Genomic DNA, 19,699 nt, shown 5'->3' with positions numbered 1-19,699 from the left:
TGTGTGATGCATTTTTATAATTGAAAAACCTGGCCTTTTGGGCAGCTGACAGGTGCTGTACCCTCTGCTGGCAGCTTTCAAACGCTACTGGTTTGAAAAAAAGCAGTGTCAAAGAGCAACATTTGTGTCATTGCATGGAAGCATAAATCTATTCCCTTTCCTCATATTTTTAAATTATTTTCCCCCCCATTTGCCAATGATCACAGATTTTTTGAGGTTTTGTCCTCTGCTGCTCAGTTTTTCTTCCCCACTTCTAACCTGCAGTGTAGTCAAAGTGCTGAAACTTTATGGCATGGTGATAATTTCCTTAGCAACAGACAGTGTTGTCAGCAACACAGGTTTGTGATTTTAACTGTAGGATACAGCCTTGGGCTGGATCTCCTGGGATGCTGGAGACTAGTACCAGCAGTAGGCTCAAAGGTCTGTGTCTGGGTAAGTATACACCTTATCTCCTCTTGTGCCTGCTGTTTTAGCAGTTGCAGACATCCCCTTATGTGCTAGATGATGAAGAAGGATTTAAACAGAACAGAGGGGTTTGAAAGCAGATACCCAGGTCAGAGGATAAAAATAATTTTTTAATTGAAACAAGTATTCTGAAGAGTTGACTAGATTTACAGTCTTCTTTATTCTTCTATAACGAGACAAGAAGCAGAAGTCCTTCAATTACCAAGTTCAGGCTAGGTTGCTATGTTGTTTTTTTCCCATTATTTCTATTGCTGGCTGAATTCAGTAGCTGCATGAACCTTTACCTTTGGGGGACATTTGACCCTTTCAGACTCCTGTGATATCTGAGAGCTCCTTGGAGCACCCTGCTACCCAAACCAGGATCTTTGTGTCAAAAAGAGTTGCAGCTGCTCAGTAAAGGTAGATATTTTCTCCACTGAACTGTTGTGAATGGTTTAGATGCGTATCATCCTCCCATCTCCATGTATCCCTGGTGGTAGGATAGAGATGGAGGATCCCCTAGAGATTACCTCCAGACCTGTTGTCTGTGAATATCCCTCCCAGAAGGCTGATATTTCTCACACTATGTTTCATTAGACAGGATCTACATCACTGCATTTGCCTGTAAGGACAGAGAATAATGATGTTGTCTGCCAGCAGGCAAGACAGGGAGTCTCTGTGGAAGAAGCTGAAAGCTTACACTTCGAGGTGCTTCTGCAAAGCTTTTAAAATTGCTGATTTTGACCCTAGTGATCCCAAAGAATAATTAAAGAAACTGCCAAACCAGTGAGATGATCCTGATTGCTGGATTGGATTGTCAGAGGAAAAGCAACAGTAGCAGCTGACCTCTGCTATTGGAGATGAATGCATAAACCACTTCAACACTGCAGTCATAAACTTTTAAGATGATATGCAGCATTGATCTCCCACTACTGCTTATTGAATTACTGACTGCTAAATTCAATGTGGAATTAAACACAGGGAGAATCAAAACAAGAGGAAAGAAGTTGGTTTGTGAGGGTGAGGGGTGTTTGATTGCATTACTCCTACATCTCTTATGGTATATGTGGAGCTGAGGTTCCTAGTTTTCAAAATGTTGGTAGCATTGTCTCTTTTATCAATTAAGCTATAAGGCATCTGCTTGTAAAGTGATCTTTGTCAGGGCAGAGAAGGCAGTTAGCTGATGGATGGACAAATTTCATCACAGATTGACCTAGGTGGATTATGCTGCCATTAGCCTAATCAAGGTAGGAGGCTGTGAAGGTAGAAGATATGCTTGAGACATACATACCTAACCTATCCATCCCAAAATCACATCTCCTAAGCAGGAGATTATAGAAAATTACTTGTGCATAAATTACATGGGCTTTTCTAATATATCTTTTTTAGTAGCTAGGTTGAAATCCCTTTTGAAAAGAGCAATTGCACTGATAATTATGCCATGCGAGCACTGCTCAAGTGCATCCCCATCTCCTTGAAAGAAAAAGAAAAAAAAATGAAAAAAGCAATTGTGTCATCAGGTGGTATAACAGCCAGAATACCCAAGGGCTTGTGGGGCTGTGCTCCCCAGACTGTCAATGGGGTATGTGTAGGAGAGGAGTGACACCAAGCTCTTGGTTTCTGAACATTTCAACTCAAAACAACCACTGGCAGAGTGACCCCCTGTATAAAGAGTTCCTCCTTTGCCTAAGCCACCAAGAGCTTCATCACCAGCACATCCAAGGGCTCAGAAGCTGTTCCTTGTCATCTTCAACTTGGGATTCTGGTATTTGGAGTTTTGTCATTTCCCACAAAAATGAATCTGGACACTTAACTATGTCTTGAATGAAACACAGCAGCCTCCTCATATGCTAATAGAGTTCTGTGTCTGCCAAGGGAGACTGGCAAACACTGACAAAGCAGCGATGGAAGTAGTGGTGTGATATTGTGTCCAACAAATGCAGAAGGAAAAAAAAAAAACAAACCATTCCTCTATACCAAGTGTTTTCATTTGATGCCTTGAGAATTGTTCTGGTTTGGTTGTTATTTCCTGACAGCTAAAAAATCCGTGGCTCTTCAGCTTGACAGCTAGAAATATCACCATTCTATAAAAACGCCTTTTTTTTCTATTCCTGAAAATGAGAAACAACTTTTAGATTCTTTTTATAGTCTCCAAAATGTTTAAGGGGAATATACTGAATTAATTGTCAAGCACCGCATTTAAATAAAAATATGAAAATCAGCATTTGTACTGCTCTGATCTGTGCTTTTATTTCAGGTTTGCAGATTTTATCAGGGGCATGCTGAAGTTTATACTGCTGCTGCTTTTATCTGGAGCAACATTAGCATCAACCTGGTTTACTCTCACCTGTCTAACTAGTGTCACTCATCTGCCTTTAACCACAGGTATTGACAATGATTTTAATTCCTATTATTTATAATTGATATTACAGGCAAGTATTTGCCGTCTTAAGTGTCTTATAACCTGGTTTGTTATCTTAAGTAATACAGTAGTTCTATTAAGACAAAAAAAATACAGTTAGAAAACCTATTGAATCAGAAATATTTTTACCAGCTTTGAATGACTTCATAACAAGGTTAAAAACTTACAAAGCCCAATAATAAGAACCCAGAATACACATTTAAATTTGATTTGAGGACAAAGTGTTTTTCTTCTTTGAGTCTTTTGAAATAACTGAGGTGAGAAATAAATCAAGAAAAATCAGATGAATGGGTGTAGAGTTGCATATAAGAAACAGTGTTATGTCTGGGAGTTTAGGGGATTAAAACTTATATTAGTTATTGGAAACATGTGGTGCATTTCAAACCAAGGTGACCCATAGCATTTTCAGCCATTTGAATCTGTCCCTGCGCAGTGCTGTCCTCTTTTTTTTGCACCTGCATGTAGGTTCAGGGAACTCTTCCAGCCCAAAATTAACTCAGCCTGTGCCTCAAAAAGACAGGAAAAAAAGCTCTTGGCAGGAGTGGGGGAAAAGCTCAGAGGTCTACTCAGGCTGCCAGCAAGCTGTACCTTTATTTGAAAATTAGTGCTGCTTAGTTCTTAAAAATCTGTCCTTCACCTTCTTATCTGCACCAAAGGACTGATCCACCTGTAATTCCAAGACCTTCAACAGAGTAATGAGTTATAGTAAAACCTAAGCCATTGAGATTTAAAAATATATTTATTTAATAAAGAATTCTGTAAATCCATTTTAAATAAAGTGCTGTCTTTGTTATAGGCAACTCATGCATTATAGGAGAAACAAAAACTTTTTTTCCTCGTTTTTAATTAAAGAGTTTGATGTGGAGAGTATATAGAATACTGTTTTACTCAAATTAACTTTGATTTTCAGTGAGTGTCCTTGGTGCATTGCAAATGTCACAACTATAAACTAAAATGGGTACAGAAAATTGAAATACATGATCAGTTCAGGAGCAACACCATCTGGATGGATAGGTCCAATTTGTGCTTTATCTTGAAATTTCAATGTTTTCAAAAAAATTCTGCTTAAATAAAACATAATTTAATCAATAAACAAATGAAATTTCATGATGGCTGTTGTCATACCAAATGACTACACTTTTCCATCAAATCTAAAATAAATGCAATAAAAGCTTTTTTCTTGTGCTTGCCTGCTTCGTCACTACAAGCCTGCAGTAATGTAAATTTTTACAGTAACTTTATCCTCTGAATTGATGCAACAAGCCAAATACATAAATGTCTCTTCAAGTCTATGCATAAGAATGAAGCGGAAAGGTTTCAAGAGGTGAAAGTCATTATGTATGTGCTCACCAGTACTCCAAAATAAAACTGATGGAGCTCTCTCTGATTTTACTTTATTTTTTTTTGTAAAGAATTCAGCATGTGACATGGGTTCTATAAGAATTTTTACTTGTTTATAGCAAATAGGTGCATTGCAGTGGTTTTTTTGGAAAGGTAATCCACTGTCAGGACATGAAAGTATGTAAGGTGTTTGAGGTTTGATATACAGTATCCTGAACTAGCATCCCTTGATAAAAATCTGGGGATTGGGTTGTTCTTTTCATGCAGCTATTATTTCTCTTAAAATGGATGATTCCTTAGATTAAGTTGTAATTATATTTTAGAGTTTTATGTCAGTAGTGTTCTTATATATGTCTCTGTAAATACTGAACCATTTCCTTTAAAACACAAGCTTGTTTTGAATAGAAGTGCCAGCAATGTGGTGCATTCCTCAGAAAAAAAAAAGTCAATCAAAAGCATCAGAGTCTAATGTGCAAGCACCAAATAAGATCTCTTTTTTCTTATGTTTAAATTTCATAGATAGGTGGTGGGGGAAGGTTCATATCAGGCTCTTCTCATTAAAGTTCATATAAAAGAGATGTTATGTGCCTGTTCAATTTAGCTTCTTGTACACAGAAAAGCAGTGGTATATCTCTATGAAATATGCTGTTATGGATGAAAACACACAAGCTATTTAAGCTAATTTATAGGCCTTCATGCTAGATTATTCCTCAATGTAATGATGCAATATGATGATGACCTCTGCATTCACAGTAATTGGGAGAAACGGTACATTTGAATTGATTTGGATGAACTTCTTTTTTTCTTCTCCTTTTAATTAAAAGTTTGAGATGCAGAGTATATCAGAGTACAAACGTAGGAGGTCAAATGCAGGCCGTGGGCTGGCAGCTTTGGGAAGTGATTTGTGGTAGCTGGTAAAGGTGGAAGTCACTCTGCATCCTCAGTGGGCTGATGTTGTCAGTGGGCTGCCGGGTAGTTATCCTCTGTGTGTTTTTGTAGAGGTGGAAAATGTGCAAAACAAAAGCAGCAGTCGTTGTGGAGTTTTTTTCCTCATTCATTTTTTTCTTTTTTCTCTTTATTTTTCTTCCTTTTCCCTTCTTTTTTCTTTTTCTCGTAGTTTTCTTTTTATCTCTAGTTTCTTTTTTTGTTTTTTTTTTTTGTTTTTTTTTTTCAGAAGAGGTCCATGTAATGCTTTTCAGGCAGCACTGAGCACCTGCTGCAAAGCAGGGATTGTTGTGTCACTGAGGGCAGCAGGGTTTGATGTTGATAGAAGGTTAAAAGGCTCCTCCACTTACTTCTTCCTGCCCTGTGGCAAAGAGCACAAGTGTTGGGCTTGGCAGTGCTACAGAGCCAGTGATGGATCTCAGTCCACACCTTCAGCCTCATTCAAATGCTGAGGCAGACCAAGCAGGGTTCAAAACTGACATGGAAACTTGTGCGGGTGTACATTTGATCTTTTCCAACTATGTAGCTCCCATTTTGGGAGGGACTTCCACCTCCTCTCGAGGCCTGCCTCCAGTGTTGTCCTCTTGAACAAGTCAGACTTTGCCCTACAAAACCATACGCATTGCCATCTTCAGCAATACCTGGAAACTGCTAAAATATCCACGTGATCTGACAGACTGCTGGTACCGTTAAAAGGGAGCTCTTCCATGGGTCAGGAAAGGCATTTTGATGAGGAGGCAAGACACTTCATGGCAGCCCTTGTATTGGCCCAGGTGTTACAGCAGGAAGCTTCACCACAGAGGTGAAGGCTGGTTAGATAACAATCATCTGCCACATCTCACCTGACAGCTGCTTGATCCATGAATAAAGTTTGCATCCATAGGCAGACCTTGATAGGGGTTTCCCCAGGTCCAGAACCAGTCTTTCCTTTACCATGTGGATATTGGGTGATTCCCCAATAACCCAGCTCATTTCCCTCTTTTGAAAACCCTCTGCCCATCTCCCACCTGGTCTCCAGAGCAAGCCCTTAGGTGGATACATTTACATGGAAGCAGACTTTTTAAATGCTAAAAAGATGAGAGTTTGGCCAATTATACATCCTAAAGGGAAGGGAAGAAAATCTCTAAAGATTTGTTTTTAAAACACAAACAAACCAGCCCTTCTCTTTTAATCGGTATTCTTTGTAGCAGTTGTAGTAATGTCTGGTTTAAATATTGGGGGAGGAAATGTATTTTAAAAAACAGTCACAGCAAAGTGTATTTTCCTGACCTTGCTCGTATAATATTCTCCTAATTCCTTGTAAATAGGCACAACATCATTTAAAGATGTTTCCTACAAAATGTAATTATGTAGAATGGAGACCTTTAATGCAGATATGAAAAATCAATGACTGCATTTGAGAGTTTTTTTTAAATTATACTGTTTAGCATTGTTTGTATTGAGTAATGCCTGGATTGTTTTGCATTTGCATAATATGCTCCATTTTTCCTCCAGCCATAGAGGAAGACAAGTTTTCTGTCAGATGTTGACTTCTTAATGTGTCTCCAAAAGATTTTATAAAAAGTATATTCAGAGTCATATACATGAACTGTAACAACTAGTGTGGGGAAAAAAGAAAGCAAGGCAATAATGATACAGTGCCATCATAGCTACTGTATCATCTGTCTAAAACACCTCTCATCAACTAATCACAGCTCTCCAAAAACCTTGATTCTGGAATTGATTTATATTTTAAGCAAGCCTGAATTTTATTTTAAGAAATTTTAATTTTAATGTATATTATTTGCATTTCAGTTTCAAAGACAATTTTGTGTACACATCGAGCACTGAAATAGTTTTCTCCATTGAAGTCTGAGCGCAGCTGCCGATCTGTTTCTCTGTGCCAAGTTCATTGTTAGTTTGCTTTGTACTGAACTTCATTATGTGAATTTATGTACAATGGGATACTTCGACCCAAAATAATTGTGTAAGGCATTATAATGCCAGTTTCGGTATCTTGCCACTTTGTATTGCTGGTAGTATCTCTGGATACAAATACTAGCATTTTCCAAAAATTGATATGCAATGCTAGTTGCTCACAGCTCAGATTGAATGTTTTCAGCATAGCATGTCAAGAATATTCTAATATTTATGAGCACATTCAGTGGAATTTTGCTTTACAAAATCTTTTCTAGTGCTGCATGGCAGACACTCTGAATATGGTGGCAACTCCATGAGTTGATGACTATATTTAGGTTAGGCAGCCTACACTTTTATTTTCAGGTTCAACAGATTGAACATTATAAACACATCTGTCTCTCTGTCCTCATCTACAAAGCACAGTATTGAAAAAGAGAGATGTTAATAATTTGATACTGATTGGTTTATTATTTCAGTTTAATTTCTTTACTATAAACAAGATGTGCTTGGTAAGTATAAGGCAGGGGGACCAGAGGATAAAACAGTGGCCTGAAAACACTAACTTGCTTATGGCTGTGGGCAAATCATTACCCCCACTCCTGTTGTGCTTTTCCCGCTCATAGGACGGGAGTAATGACCTTTGTTTTGTAGACAGGTTCTATAACTGCACAGATAGAAGAGTGCCTAAAAAGAACTAATTTAGGGGGCTTATTTGAACACAGTTTTAAAAACAGTGTTAAACAGTATACAGTGCTTGAAATTTAGGAGGAGCATTTCAGGGATGAATATCTATGGATCTAGCCACAATAAATATCCATTGATAGCAAACTTCAAATATTGTGTAATTTCCAGCCCCCTCCTTTATATCTTGAGGCTTACTCAGTAATTTCTTTACTTCTTAGTTCTCCAAACTGAATACTCTGCTTTCAAAGAGAATTCCACTTGCTTTTCTCATGAGAAGTATATAGAACAAATCAAATTTGATCAGATTTTTGGTTACTTTCAAAGCTATATCATGAGATAACAATTTGATCAGTGTGTGCTGGAATGGAAGTCCAGACAATGAAACATATTGATGTTATAAACGTGCACTACAGAGACATCTTTCTTCTGTTCTGTTTTTTTGTTCCTATAAATGAATTACAGTAAAATTTACTGTCTTACCTTGAGGGAGTCACATTTCTCATGGAAAAATTAAGGGGGACTTCTTCCATGACTTTTCTTACCATGGCCAGTGGCCAGAATTAGATTATAGGGAGGTTTTATTCTACTTTAACAGACTTCAGATTTTGGTAAGAACTAACTTTGAATTGTTCAGATCATTCATGGGGATACTGAAGCACTAAAGTCAACACAGACTGCATCCACATGAGGCATTATCCTTTCACTTTGATATTTGGAATATAGTTATAATGGTTATTAACAGAGTGCCCTAAACCTTCATAGGTTTTGCTTTAAATTGTATGCTGCACCCAAGAGAACATATTCTGTTGTATTTACTTTCCTGTTTATCCACATAAAATTTGTGTGAGTCTTGGCTCAGTGTGTCTCAGAAGAGAACTGTTACAAAATGTACAGAGTTCAGGAGATTCTGGCAGAGGACTTTGGAAGAAAGTACTGCACCACCTGCTTGCAGTTGATGCAGCATTGCCTGTGTAAATTTATCTGAAAACTTTTTTTTTTAAATGGTAGTATTTCATAGTCTTTGTTAAAAATCAGCCAAGATACATGTGCCAGTGGTTGATAAGAAGTTGTCACATCACTGGAGGTCCTTCCATCAATTTCATTCGGATTTGGATCAGGCTCTGTAGTTATACATTTAGTGATGGTATACTTTAAGAGTAAATTGCTAAACCTGTTGCAGAACATCCTGGAATATTGTGGGAAATTGTTTGAATGTCAGAGATACTTGAGTCTCCTGCTGTGTTGCAAGCTCCTCTGGGGACACCAAGTGAGTTCTGTCATTTAAATTACTTCCCTATTTGAATTCCTAATTTTTTCCTTGATTATTTTTTTATCGGTATAAAGCTTTTGCCACAGCTTGTGGCTGGGAGAAAAGAAAGTCTTTTTCTGGGATACAGGCATGTATTTGCCATCCAGTAGCTGAAGGCCTGTAGGAGATAAGAAGGAAGATTCCTTCTTGGCTTCTTACCACTTTTTCTTCTCTTTGTGCTAAGCCACTGTATCATCATCAGTCCCAACTTAGTACATTGATTCATCTAATTAGTAACATCTCTAATTGTATTATCAAGGCACATTTTATTCCTTGCTTCCTTCCTAGCCAGGAGAATGAGTGCTGAGGGAATAGCATGGATTGCCTCATACCTCAAACATGAACATGACAAGATGAAGCATAGCTTGAGCCTCATGCTGCAGCAGTTCCTGGCCAGTTCTCTGAAGCAGCTGTGCTTGGGATGGGTGTTTTCCTTTTCCTGATCTTTTTGCAGTGACTAGCCTGAGAAATAGCTGCTTAATGCACATAAATATGTTCTAAATTATTTCAATTAATGTCATGTTTTAGGAAACCTAGCCCAGTTCCATTGTTGATGTCCATAGCTGCCACTGTCTTGGATATACGACTTTGCACATAGCTTCATAGGCATTTAATTCCTTTTCCTAAGAAAAAGTGATCTTTTTTTATACTAATAGCATGACATACTTCCCTGCTGTATGCCTATCCAGGCTAGTTGGTAGTTCTTAGGACATAATGTTAGTTTCTTGGTAAATCATCTATTTTTTTTTTCTTTTTCTTTTTTTTTTTGTCATTGCTTTCATATTCATTTTTGATGACTGTCATTAAGATTGTCTTAATTGAAAGAACATTTGCTGTAACTTTAGCAGCTGTTCTTCTGCAGTATAAAATCATGGTAATTGTTTGTGTTCATTCAATGCAAGGTCACTGTAATGGAAAGCAAATGGTCTCCGTTAATAGGTAGTGTTCTCCCTGCTATCTTGTTGCCCGTGAGCTGGAATGTGAGATATGCTATTTAGCCTGTGAAATAAAAAGCAAAAAACACTTCTGAACTCTTACTTTACTTCTTTCTGTTACTTATTTTTCTGAAACTGCATATCTTCTCTTCGAGTTTTTGTTTAGTTGACTGGTTGGATTTGTGCCTTAGTTGCCAAGTGAATGAAATAAGCTTATTTGTATATCACTGAGGACGACCCCGGGTGATTTACAGATACATGAAATAAAAAACAGTTTCCCATCACTACAATATGTACCCATTAAGGAAGGCTTTCAGATGTGCACATCTCCTCCACTTTCAGAGCTTCTTTTTGTGGCTTACCAGTTAAAAGCTGTCATTTCCATTAGATGTTAGAACTTAAATTGGCATCTTCTGGATGCTGTATTCTGTCTGTCCTGTTGCCATGACATTTCTGCTTTTTAATTCCAAAGGTGAGTGTACCTATGGATAGACCTTGTTTCCTCAGTATTACCTGTGGTTGCAGCTGAGGTGTTGTCATTGGTATTCAGCTGGCAGTTTTTGGTGTGCACACACAAGGCAGGTAACACTCTGGGGCAACCAAAGGATCATGCTAAAGCTGCTTTGCTCCTAATAGTATGGAAGTGTGAGGTGTGTGCTGGTGGGTGCTGCTGAGTGTCATGACAAGGAAATGTGAGGGTGTAGTTTCTAAAATACAGAGTTATTCCACTTGTTCGCTTATGGTCTGGTTCTCTTAACACATTTTAGTAAGTGATGAGTAATGATGTAGTTCAACTAGCATATTTTAAACCTACAGGTCTATTTTGAAGTCTCCTGTTTGTTTTATGAAAACTTTGGCACCTACTAGGTTAACTAAAATTTGAAGTCATAATCTTTTAAATGGCTGCTAATCTTTGATGGATATTTTTTACTTAATCTCATTGACTCTTGAGTTTCTAGAAATTATACATCTATGGACTGCCTTTAATCAGAGGCATGTGATTCCCCTTTCCTGGGTGTTGGTCTTTATGGCAGATGATTCAGCCCTCCTGGAGAGGTGTTGCCTCAGACATTCTGTACACAGCTCCACTTTTCATGGTGCTGCTGTGGCTTTCAGCAGCTTTATGGCTATTTCTGCTGTTTGAGTTTCTGATACAGAATTACAGCTGGCTGACCTCTTCTTTGGGGAAAGTTCTGAAATGTTCTCTAGAAGTATAGCAAGTAGTTACCTATAGTTATCTTCAACTGAGTGTAATAAGGGACAGATGTTCATTTGTCTTAAGAGATTCTTATATTTTGTTTATGTGTTGGTTTCTTAAGCAAGTACAAAAATTTCAAATAGCCGAGTATGTTTGGATTTTCTGGCTACCCCTGATAGCAGTTAGAGACAGTTAGAGCAACATGCAGTGGTGTTTGAGGTAAGCGGGAGTTCAAAGAGTGGCTCATGAAATTTTAAATACTGGCAAGGACTTGCAGTAAAAATCTATGGATCTTTTAACTAGGAAGTCAGTTCTTACTGTGTTAGGTGGAAGAGCCCATTAGGAAGAACATCCTAATACTGGTTTGGTTTTTTTTCTTCCTCTCTGACAACTCCTGGACATACCTTGCATTGATTTCTTTGGTTTATTCTGCAGTTTATGATAAGAGAATTTAAGAGTTGGGAAAGTTACCATGGTTTTTTTGGGAGGGGTGGTTGGTTTTTTGGAGGCTGGTGGTTTTTTGTTTGTTTTTTCTTAAAAGCTCAGAGTATTGTGGTATATTTTAAAAAGCAGGGGCCAGCTCTCCCTCCCTTTTCTTGTCTAGAGAAATCCTTTGTAGAGAAAGAAATATTTCTTTGTGCCTTGGAAACAAACCATATCAAATAGAGAATCTGATAGACAGCCCTTTCTGCTTTTTAATGCCTTTATCTCTTTCCCATGATTCTTCACATTTTAAGAAACAGTGATTTTTTTTATTTATTTTTTGAAGGTGGAAGCTTCCTGCTTCCTAACAGTTTCTCAATTGAAAGCTTGAGCAATGCTTAACAGAAGATGAAGCAAAGCTGTTTCAGTTCTCCCCTTTCCAAGACAGAAGAGTGTAAATTAAACTGAAATATAACTATATATACCTATATGAAAAAAAAATTGTCTAAGGATTTTGTACCATAGTGAAGTGAAAATATACTATAAATAATTTCTCTGTGACTTTGTAATACTTTTGTATCTGAAAATTTTTTCTTTACGTTTTCTTATAATTTTGGTGGAAACTTCAGAAATTATTCCAGAGTTTTCTCGTTTTTTTTCAAACCAAATAATTTCTTTATTCTTTTTGCTTGATCAGTAACCTTGAGTTGTTGAGTTTGCAGGCCAGGAAATCTTTCCCATCCCAAAACAGCACTAAGGAAAGACTTATTTAAATTTCTAAATTGGTACTAAATTTTCCTGAAGTTTTCAGTTTTCCTTTTTTCTTTTTTTCCCCAGAAATAGTCATAATAGATTTATTAAACGATAATATGGGCTTCTCTGTTAAGCACTGTAAAGTATTTGGCAGTGTTAGAAATTGTAGAACAAAACAGTCGAGGCTACTGAGGAAATGTCTATATTCTTCTGTTGATTTGTCCAAGAAAAACAATTTGTTGTACAGCAGTGAATAATCTGCGTTATCAAATCTATCCCGTTCCTGTCAGGCGCTGGGTGCCCTTCATTTCCTTTTGCAGCCAGAAGGGATTCAACATGTTGCAGCTCAGGCTGTGCTGAATACTAATGTCTTGATATCTGGTAGATCATTAGTATTTATTTGTAAAATGGAAGCAGAATTAGTTTTGACCTTTAGAGCTAAGTCAAAAGGTTAATCCACGTCCATTTCCAATTTGGTGCATTAATTGCTCCCTGTCCTAATTGTTTGGAGGACAATATTTTCTGTTTGTTTCAGAGGTAAATCAAACTGTAGGTGATGCTCTGCATTCATAATTTTGTTGTTTGTTTTACTTACAAGTGAATTCCAAATCACTGCATGTATCTTCCTGGGTTCTGTTTAAATAAATAAATAAATAAATAAATCAGTATTTCTGATATTTTTTTCCAAATCAATGCATGCATTCTTCCTAAAGCTAGTGGGATGTGATATGCTTTATGATACACAGAGGATAAAAATAAGTTTATGCGTTTTTTTGGTTATTCAAATATTAGTATTCTTGGCAGCTCTGAATAGGGGGGAAAAATACCAGCATGAAATTAATAACTGTTTTTGTTTGTGTTATAGCTACGCTGTACACATCCTGCATTTTGTTGGGTATATTCCTCAACAGCAGCGTACCAATATTCTTTGAGCTCTTTGTGGAGACAGTCTACCCTGTTCCGGAAGGAATTAGCTGTGGAGTTGTCACCTTTTTGAGTAATGTGTTTATGGGAGTGCTTTTGTTTTTCCTCACATTTTACCATACAGGTAAGAAATATAAGCCACTTTGAAAATGTAATTCTCCAGTAAGACATACCTTTGTCAGTAAAACGGAGGATTTGCTCATACAATTTCTCTAATAAACAAATGTTTGAATCCCCCAATGGGGCAGCAAGGAAGGAGAATTTTAATTGTTCTTTCCTATGTGCATGCTAATAAAAATGAAATTACTTAGATGCAGGATACATTCCACTTAAATTTGCTGTAGCCAGGTACATCAAGGTACACATTGTCATCATATTTTTTAAAGGCCTGGTAATGTGACCATTAATAATGGTTATATCTGTGGGTGTTCAAAACCACAGTAAAGCTAATGCAATCTTGTACTTCTGGGTAAAATTGTATTGCCCAGGAGGGGCAGAGCAGAAATGCCCCATTTATGGTCAGCTCTGTTCAGTGGGTTGGATGTACCATTGCAGAGGAGAGAGCAACTCTTCAACACTGCTCAAAGTTGAAATAGCCATTCCTTTAGACAATCCTGTGGCCTAATCCAGCACATCAGTGTTTTGCTTGATGTTCTCATCAACTTCTTCACACTTTCTCATCTCTCAAGTATTGGCTTCCTTGTAACTCGTAATTAAAACTTACAACTTGCTATTTAGTAGGCTAAAATACATATTATTACTCTAAGCTGTAAAATAAGAACCCAACTTGCTTTCAAAGGGAAGTGGTCTTTATTAATGTCTTTCAAAGATGCAAATTTTTGGTTTGTCTTTTGTCGTTGTGGTAAATGTTTGCATCATGATGCAAGACTTGTAAACCATTAGCAAATATGAGCTTTTATGTATTATCATGAGAGCATTTACTTCTTAAAATGTTGTGTTTTATCACCAAGAGGAGACTGACAAATTTCAGAATGAATTCTGCTAGAAATTATCAAGGTTACAACCTGGGGCCGTTTTTCAGCATAGTTTGTATCTTTCTGCCATGGAATTACAAAGTAGGATGACAACACTGTTCCAAATTGTGGTCTGTGAACACGGAGAGAATTTTATTTTTTTTTAATACTGTTGTTCAACTGCATCATTGTAAAATCTGAATGCTAACCAGGTTAGCCTCGGGTGATATGAGAGTTAGTCTTTACATTTTAAAATATGCTTTTAATATTAATTTTTTAAATATTAATTGGTGTGAATTATAGTTTCTGACATTCATACCTGAACTGGAAAGATGACACAGAATATTCTGATAATTTTTTCAGCATTTTTCAGAGTAGCAATCCAGCGTTTGGCATTACTTAATAACTGAGGATGGGAATACAGTGTCTCACTTCTGATGGAAGAATTATGATTAGGTGAACTCGTTCCCTCATAAATAGGGTATTTGGGGCCATTTTTGGTCTCTAGTATTTCTTTCCCTAGCAGGTATCAGTAAATGCAGGTAAGGACAAACCTGAAATTGGTATATCCATATACTTGGAATATTTTCCCTATTTCTTCAAAGGAGAAAACAAAAAAAGTAAAAAAAAAAAAAGTAATTTGTGCTTAGGACATTCCATTCTTTGATTGAAAGTACAAGAGAGTATGTGGTCACTGAGGGGGTCAGTGCCAGTGGGTGCTGTTGGCTCCTCTGACTAAAAAAAATCCTTTAAGGGGTTGATCATGATCTTAATCATTTGCTTTCATTTGATTCAAATACATCCTCTAATGGCATTTGAGAAGCTTACAGATAAATCAAAACTCAGTCAAATTCATCTTGTTCCTTTGGTCTTTCCTTTTAGGCCAAATAATCTTTCAGTAGTTTTAATTCTGATTTCTCTTCTCCTCTGATATTGCAAACGCTGTGAAAGACCCAAAGCCTGGAAGTTTTCCAGTGCCCTCAAGATTTTGGTTCATCTACCACAGTGGAGATGTAAACCTTCCTAAAGCTCAGCCTCCCTGCTAGTGCTGTGTCCTGCACCCGAAAGCTGTAGCCTCTGGATGTGTTTTCCTTTGGCTTTTCTGCAGGGACTTCTGAGGGAAAAACAAAAGCAAACTGACCTTTGGCTTCATGCGATCGATGTGTTCGCTGCATCGCCAGAGCTGTCACAAATTCTGGATTAAAAAAGATTCACAAGTTAAATTTGGTGTGTTAGAAATTTTGAGTTAAAGTCTGTTTAATCCAATTAAACAAGAATATTATACGGAAAATAATAGCAAAGCATCTGACTATTGACTTCTGGCAACACATAACACAGTCTTCTCCAAGCCTAGAAAGATTTTATTTTGGTTTTAATAACATTACTACCTAAACAAATCCCTATGGGTTTATGGTGGATCAGGGAAGGAGTTGTTGAAGGTTATTGGTTTTGGAAAGTTGATTTTTTTAGACTTTCTGACTTTTGTTGTTTGCATTGTGTAATATAAATGATGATTTTTCTTTTAGCAATATAAATTACAGATTTAAGAATGTAGCAGTGCTGAAGCCTTGATTTTGATTAAGAGACCTTGAGGGAGAGTTTAGGTTCTGTAAAATTAAATCAGTAATAATAATAAAGGAAAATTTTAAAAAATAAATAGAACAATATCTCCAGTGAAATTAATATTTCTTCAGTAAATTGACAGATTCTTTTTAAAAAAGGAAATTGTGGTGCACTTAGTTTGAAAAAAATTGAATAAAACTGTTAATTAGTAGGCAAATATCAGATGATAGGATTTCTTGAATATGGAACACAACCTTTTAAGAGCAGTACATTACATCTAACAGCTAAAAAGAGGCTTCTGAGGAGTTGTTTTTGCAACTAGTTTTAAGTTGAATTGATTGTACTAAGCACAGGTTTCTTCTGAGGAATTGCTTTTCCCTCCTTATACGATGTAGCAAGTTTGATTCAAAATCAAATCCAGCTTTTTCCTACACTTTTAATTTGTTTTAGTTCTCAATCCATAGAAATCAAAGAACTAATGAGTAGAATCTTTGGAAGTGGTTTATTCTCCATTAGCAATGATAGATTTTATTTTTTTTTCCCTGTTCTCTTCATTGGCAGGTTGCATAAGGAGGATTAACATTAGCTGGAGGCATTGGCTATAAATATATATATATAACTTGAGGCATCCATGGAGAAGTCTCGTAGACCTTGTCAACCATTGATCAGTCAAGGGCTGTCAGGATTTTGTTCAGAACACAGCAATTTCCTTCAAAACAGCCATCAATCCAAGTTTTGGTCACTTTAAACACAGAACATGTTTGATAATTGAGGTTGGGTCTCTGTTCTGCTTTACAGAGTTTTCCTGGTTCAACTGGTGCCTGCCAGGATCGTGTCTGCTCAGCCTGCTCCTCATCCTGTGCTTCCGCGAATCCTACGACAGACTCTATCTCGACGTTGTCGTCTCTGTGTGATAACGCCAGACTGGTGAGGGGTTGGAAGAGACTGGAAGTCAGCTTTGCAGTCTGCACATCTGCCTGGATTTGCACAGCTGGACAGCAGAAACACAAAGAAATTACAAGACTTAATCATGGCTTTATTTAGAGAGGGTGAGGGACGGGTTGTTCTTATGTTCAAGACCACCTTGATTTGCTGTAAATGTGGAACTTGAGTGGTGATAATGATGCCAAAATGCACAAAGAGAATATATCTGCTGTTCAGGTCCCAGTGCCAGAGCTGGGGCTCTCTATTTAAGGGGCTGTCGATGTGTTGCAGTGAGGTGTACGTTTTGTGTGTGTGTGTGTGTGCCTGTGTGCTGACTTACGGTTATATGCACCAGGGTACCAGTAATCTTTGGAGTCTTCTATCAGAATAGAAATAAGGAATAATCTTAACAAAAGGAAAAAGAGAAAGGAAAAAAAATCTTTTCTTTAAGATCTCTTCTAAGTCACTAGTCATTTATATATTGAATGTCCATTAAACAGTACACTACATTTACATTCTAATAAAGTGATTTCTGATATAAGACACTGGTACCAGGGTTTTTAGCCATACTAAATATCCCAAATAATCCTTGCAGTGTTGTTAGAGGTGTTTGTAATCACCCTGGAGCACAAGTAAACAATAGCTTTAGCTGCCACCGAATCCCAACTTGCACCCACAGTCATCTCTGAAATACCACTGTGGTTCCATATCTCCTGAATATGGAACATTTGTGGTGTACTGGAGAGTCACTCTTGCTAAATGTTGTTCTAAAAGCCACCACTGTGTCACCTTTCCATCCCCTGTCTCCAGTACTGCCTTTTTTACTGTGAAGACCTGTTTGTGACATGAATACTGTGGATGTGGCTGTCTGAGTCCTGCTAGTTCTCTTCTGATACTCTAAGGTGTGTGTGGATTTTAGAAATAGTTAATGATTGAGGGTGCCTAAACAATATTGCTTGTAACCCAAGTCTTGAGAAACCACTGTTTCCTAAAAAAAAAATCTTTCTAGTTGATGAGGTGTGCTGATAGCGAAATGACAATGAGAAATAACTCATGAGTTCTGGCATAATATGGGAAATTAATGCCAGCTCTTTTTATCAATACTAATCTGTGGTCATTCTGGCCCTTACTTGAACATAAATATTAAAGACACTTTGAATAGTTTTTTAAATCAATTTTTAAACCTGCTAATAATTTCTTAATTATATTCTTAGATTTCAGTTCAGCATCATTTGCAATATTTCTGTGTGTGTGTGTGTTCCATGCTTTATTGTTACGGGGGTGTGTTCGTGTGTGTGTGTGCGTGCATATTTATATCTATGTACACACAAATAAAACTTATATATATAACATATATATATAAGTTATATAAGGGTATGTGTTTACATAGGTTTATTTTAAGTGATCCTGTCTGGGGATGGTGGTTTGCCTGTTTGTAACTAAGCCAGTCACTGCTGTGAATGGAAACACGAGCATACGCTGTCTGCGACAGGAATTTTTTTCAGGGGGCGAATGATTTCCTGTTGTGGCAGCTTTATCACAGGGGGTGGGTGCACGTGTTGGAGGAGCCTGGTGTGCAGGATTCTGTGTCTGCAGGAGTCTGAATCAAGCACCCTCTGCTCCAGTGTGGGGCTCTTCTCTGTGGCCCTGGGGTGACACCAACGCTGTAAGCTCACTCAAATAAACCCTGAACTGAGCGCTACTTTTCAGACACGAATCTGTTCGTTCTGCCTGCTCTCCTTTTGCAGAGAGTATACGCCACTAAGACCTTTAACTCAGGAGTGTGTCTGTGCAGTAAAATAAAACGAGTTGTTCCCTGCTTTTATGTTTTCAGAGCAATGGATATATTTACTGAGTAACTGAAAATGGATTTAGCTCATTACCTGTATCAGCTACTAAATGATCTTTTCTGTCTTGAAGCAGACTCTTTGTGGAAATGGAGCTAACCTACATGGGGATTACTAAATCAGTCTAAACAGCATGTTCAGATCCACTGGCATCATCCTCTTACTGTTTTTTGGATGAATGGTATTAACTATCCAACTTCTTTTTACTATGTTTTAGTGCCTGGAATAGTTTCAGTATCCAGTAGCTGCTGCTACCTATTGTCTTCTGAAACCAAGGATCGCTTGCCAAGAGTCTGATTGGAGTTGCATTGTCATGGCAGAACTGCAAGCTTGGATGGCTCTTCAGAGCTCTGTTTCTGCAATTTACTGTAGCTATATTAAGATTAAAATTGCACAGCTCAGGCACTGTCCCTAGTGACAGAGATTTCTAATCCTTTCACTGTCCTGACTGTTTTAAGATGGAGAAGCACTTCAGGCAGTGTTCAGACTATAACCTATTCTGCCTCTGTTCCAGAAAGCATCAAACAGTTCAAAATAATTGTCAGTGCTGCCAGATGCAGGCTCTCCTTAGTCACAGGAGAAGAGTGAACCTCTTGTTTTAAACCTCATTGATTGTTTTTCTGAGTCAGTGTGAATTGCTCACTGCAATCCCAGTGCTTTGGTAGATGTTTCTCTGTGTGAGGGGTTGATCGTGGCTGGATGCCACGTGCTCAACAAAGCCACTCTGTCATTGCCCTCCTCATCTGGGCAGGGCAGAGAAAATATAACCAAGAGCTCGAGTTGAGATAAGGACAGGAGAGATCACTCACCATTTACCATCACAGGCAAAACAGACTTTTGGGGAAATTAGTTTATTTATTAGCAGTCAGATCACAATAGAATAATGAGAAATAAACCAAATCTTAAAAACACCTTCCCCCCACCCCTCTCTTCTCTCTGGGCTTAACTTCACTTGTGGTTTTCTCTCCCTCCTCCCCCCAAAGGCGCAGGGAGACAGGGAATGGAGAATGTGGTTAGATCATCACACAGTCTTATCCCTTGAGGAGGACTCCTCACACTCTTCCAAAGCTCCAGCACGGGATCCCTCCCAGAGGAGACAGTCCTCCATGAATTT

At 37.7% G+C, this 19,699-nt stretch overlaps 1 protein-coding gene across 1 annotated transcript in view; it reads left to right on the top strand.

Moving 5' to 3' along the window:
* SLC49A4 (solute carrier family 49 member 4) overlaps nt 1–18,558 on the top strand; it is a 63,564-nt gene extending 45,006 nt beyond the window's left edge. The window contains 3 exon segments of the mRNA XM_029959833.1: nt 2,702–2,829; nt 13,219–13,401; nt 16,613–18,558. Coding sequence (XP_029815693.1) covers nt 2,702–2,829; nt 13,219–13,401; nt 16,613–16,728 — 427 coding nt within the window. The 3' untranslated portion in view covers nt 16,729–18,558.
* The last annotated feature ends 1,141 nt before the right edge of the window (nt 18,559–19,699 follow it).

The sequence above is a fragment of the Manacus vitellinus genome, unplaced genomic scaffold (genome assembly GCF_001715985.3).
Source record: "Manacus vitellinus isolate BGI_N305 unplaced genomic scaffold, ASM171598v3 scaffold_22_pilon, whole genome shotgun sequence".
Classification (NCBI taxonomy): Eukaryota; Metazoa; Chordata; class Aves; order Passeriformes; family Pipridae; genus Manacus; species Manacus vitellinus.
The sequence above is the reverse complement of the archived record's forward strand: the minus strand, read 5'-3'. Positions and strand labels throughout refer to the sequence as shown.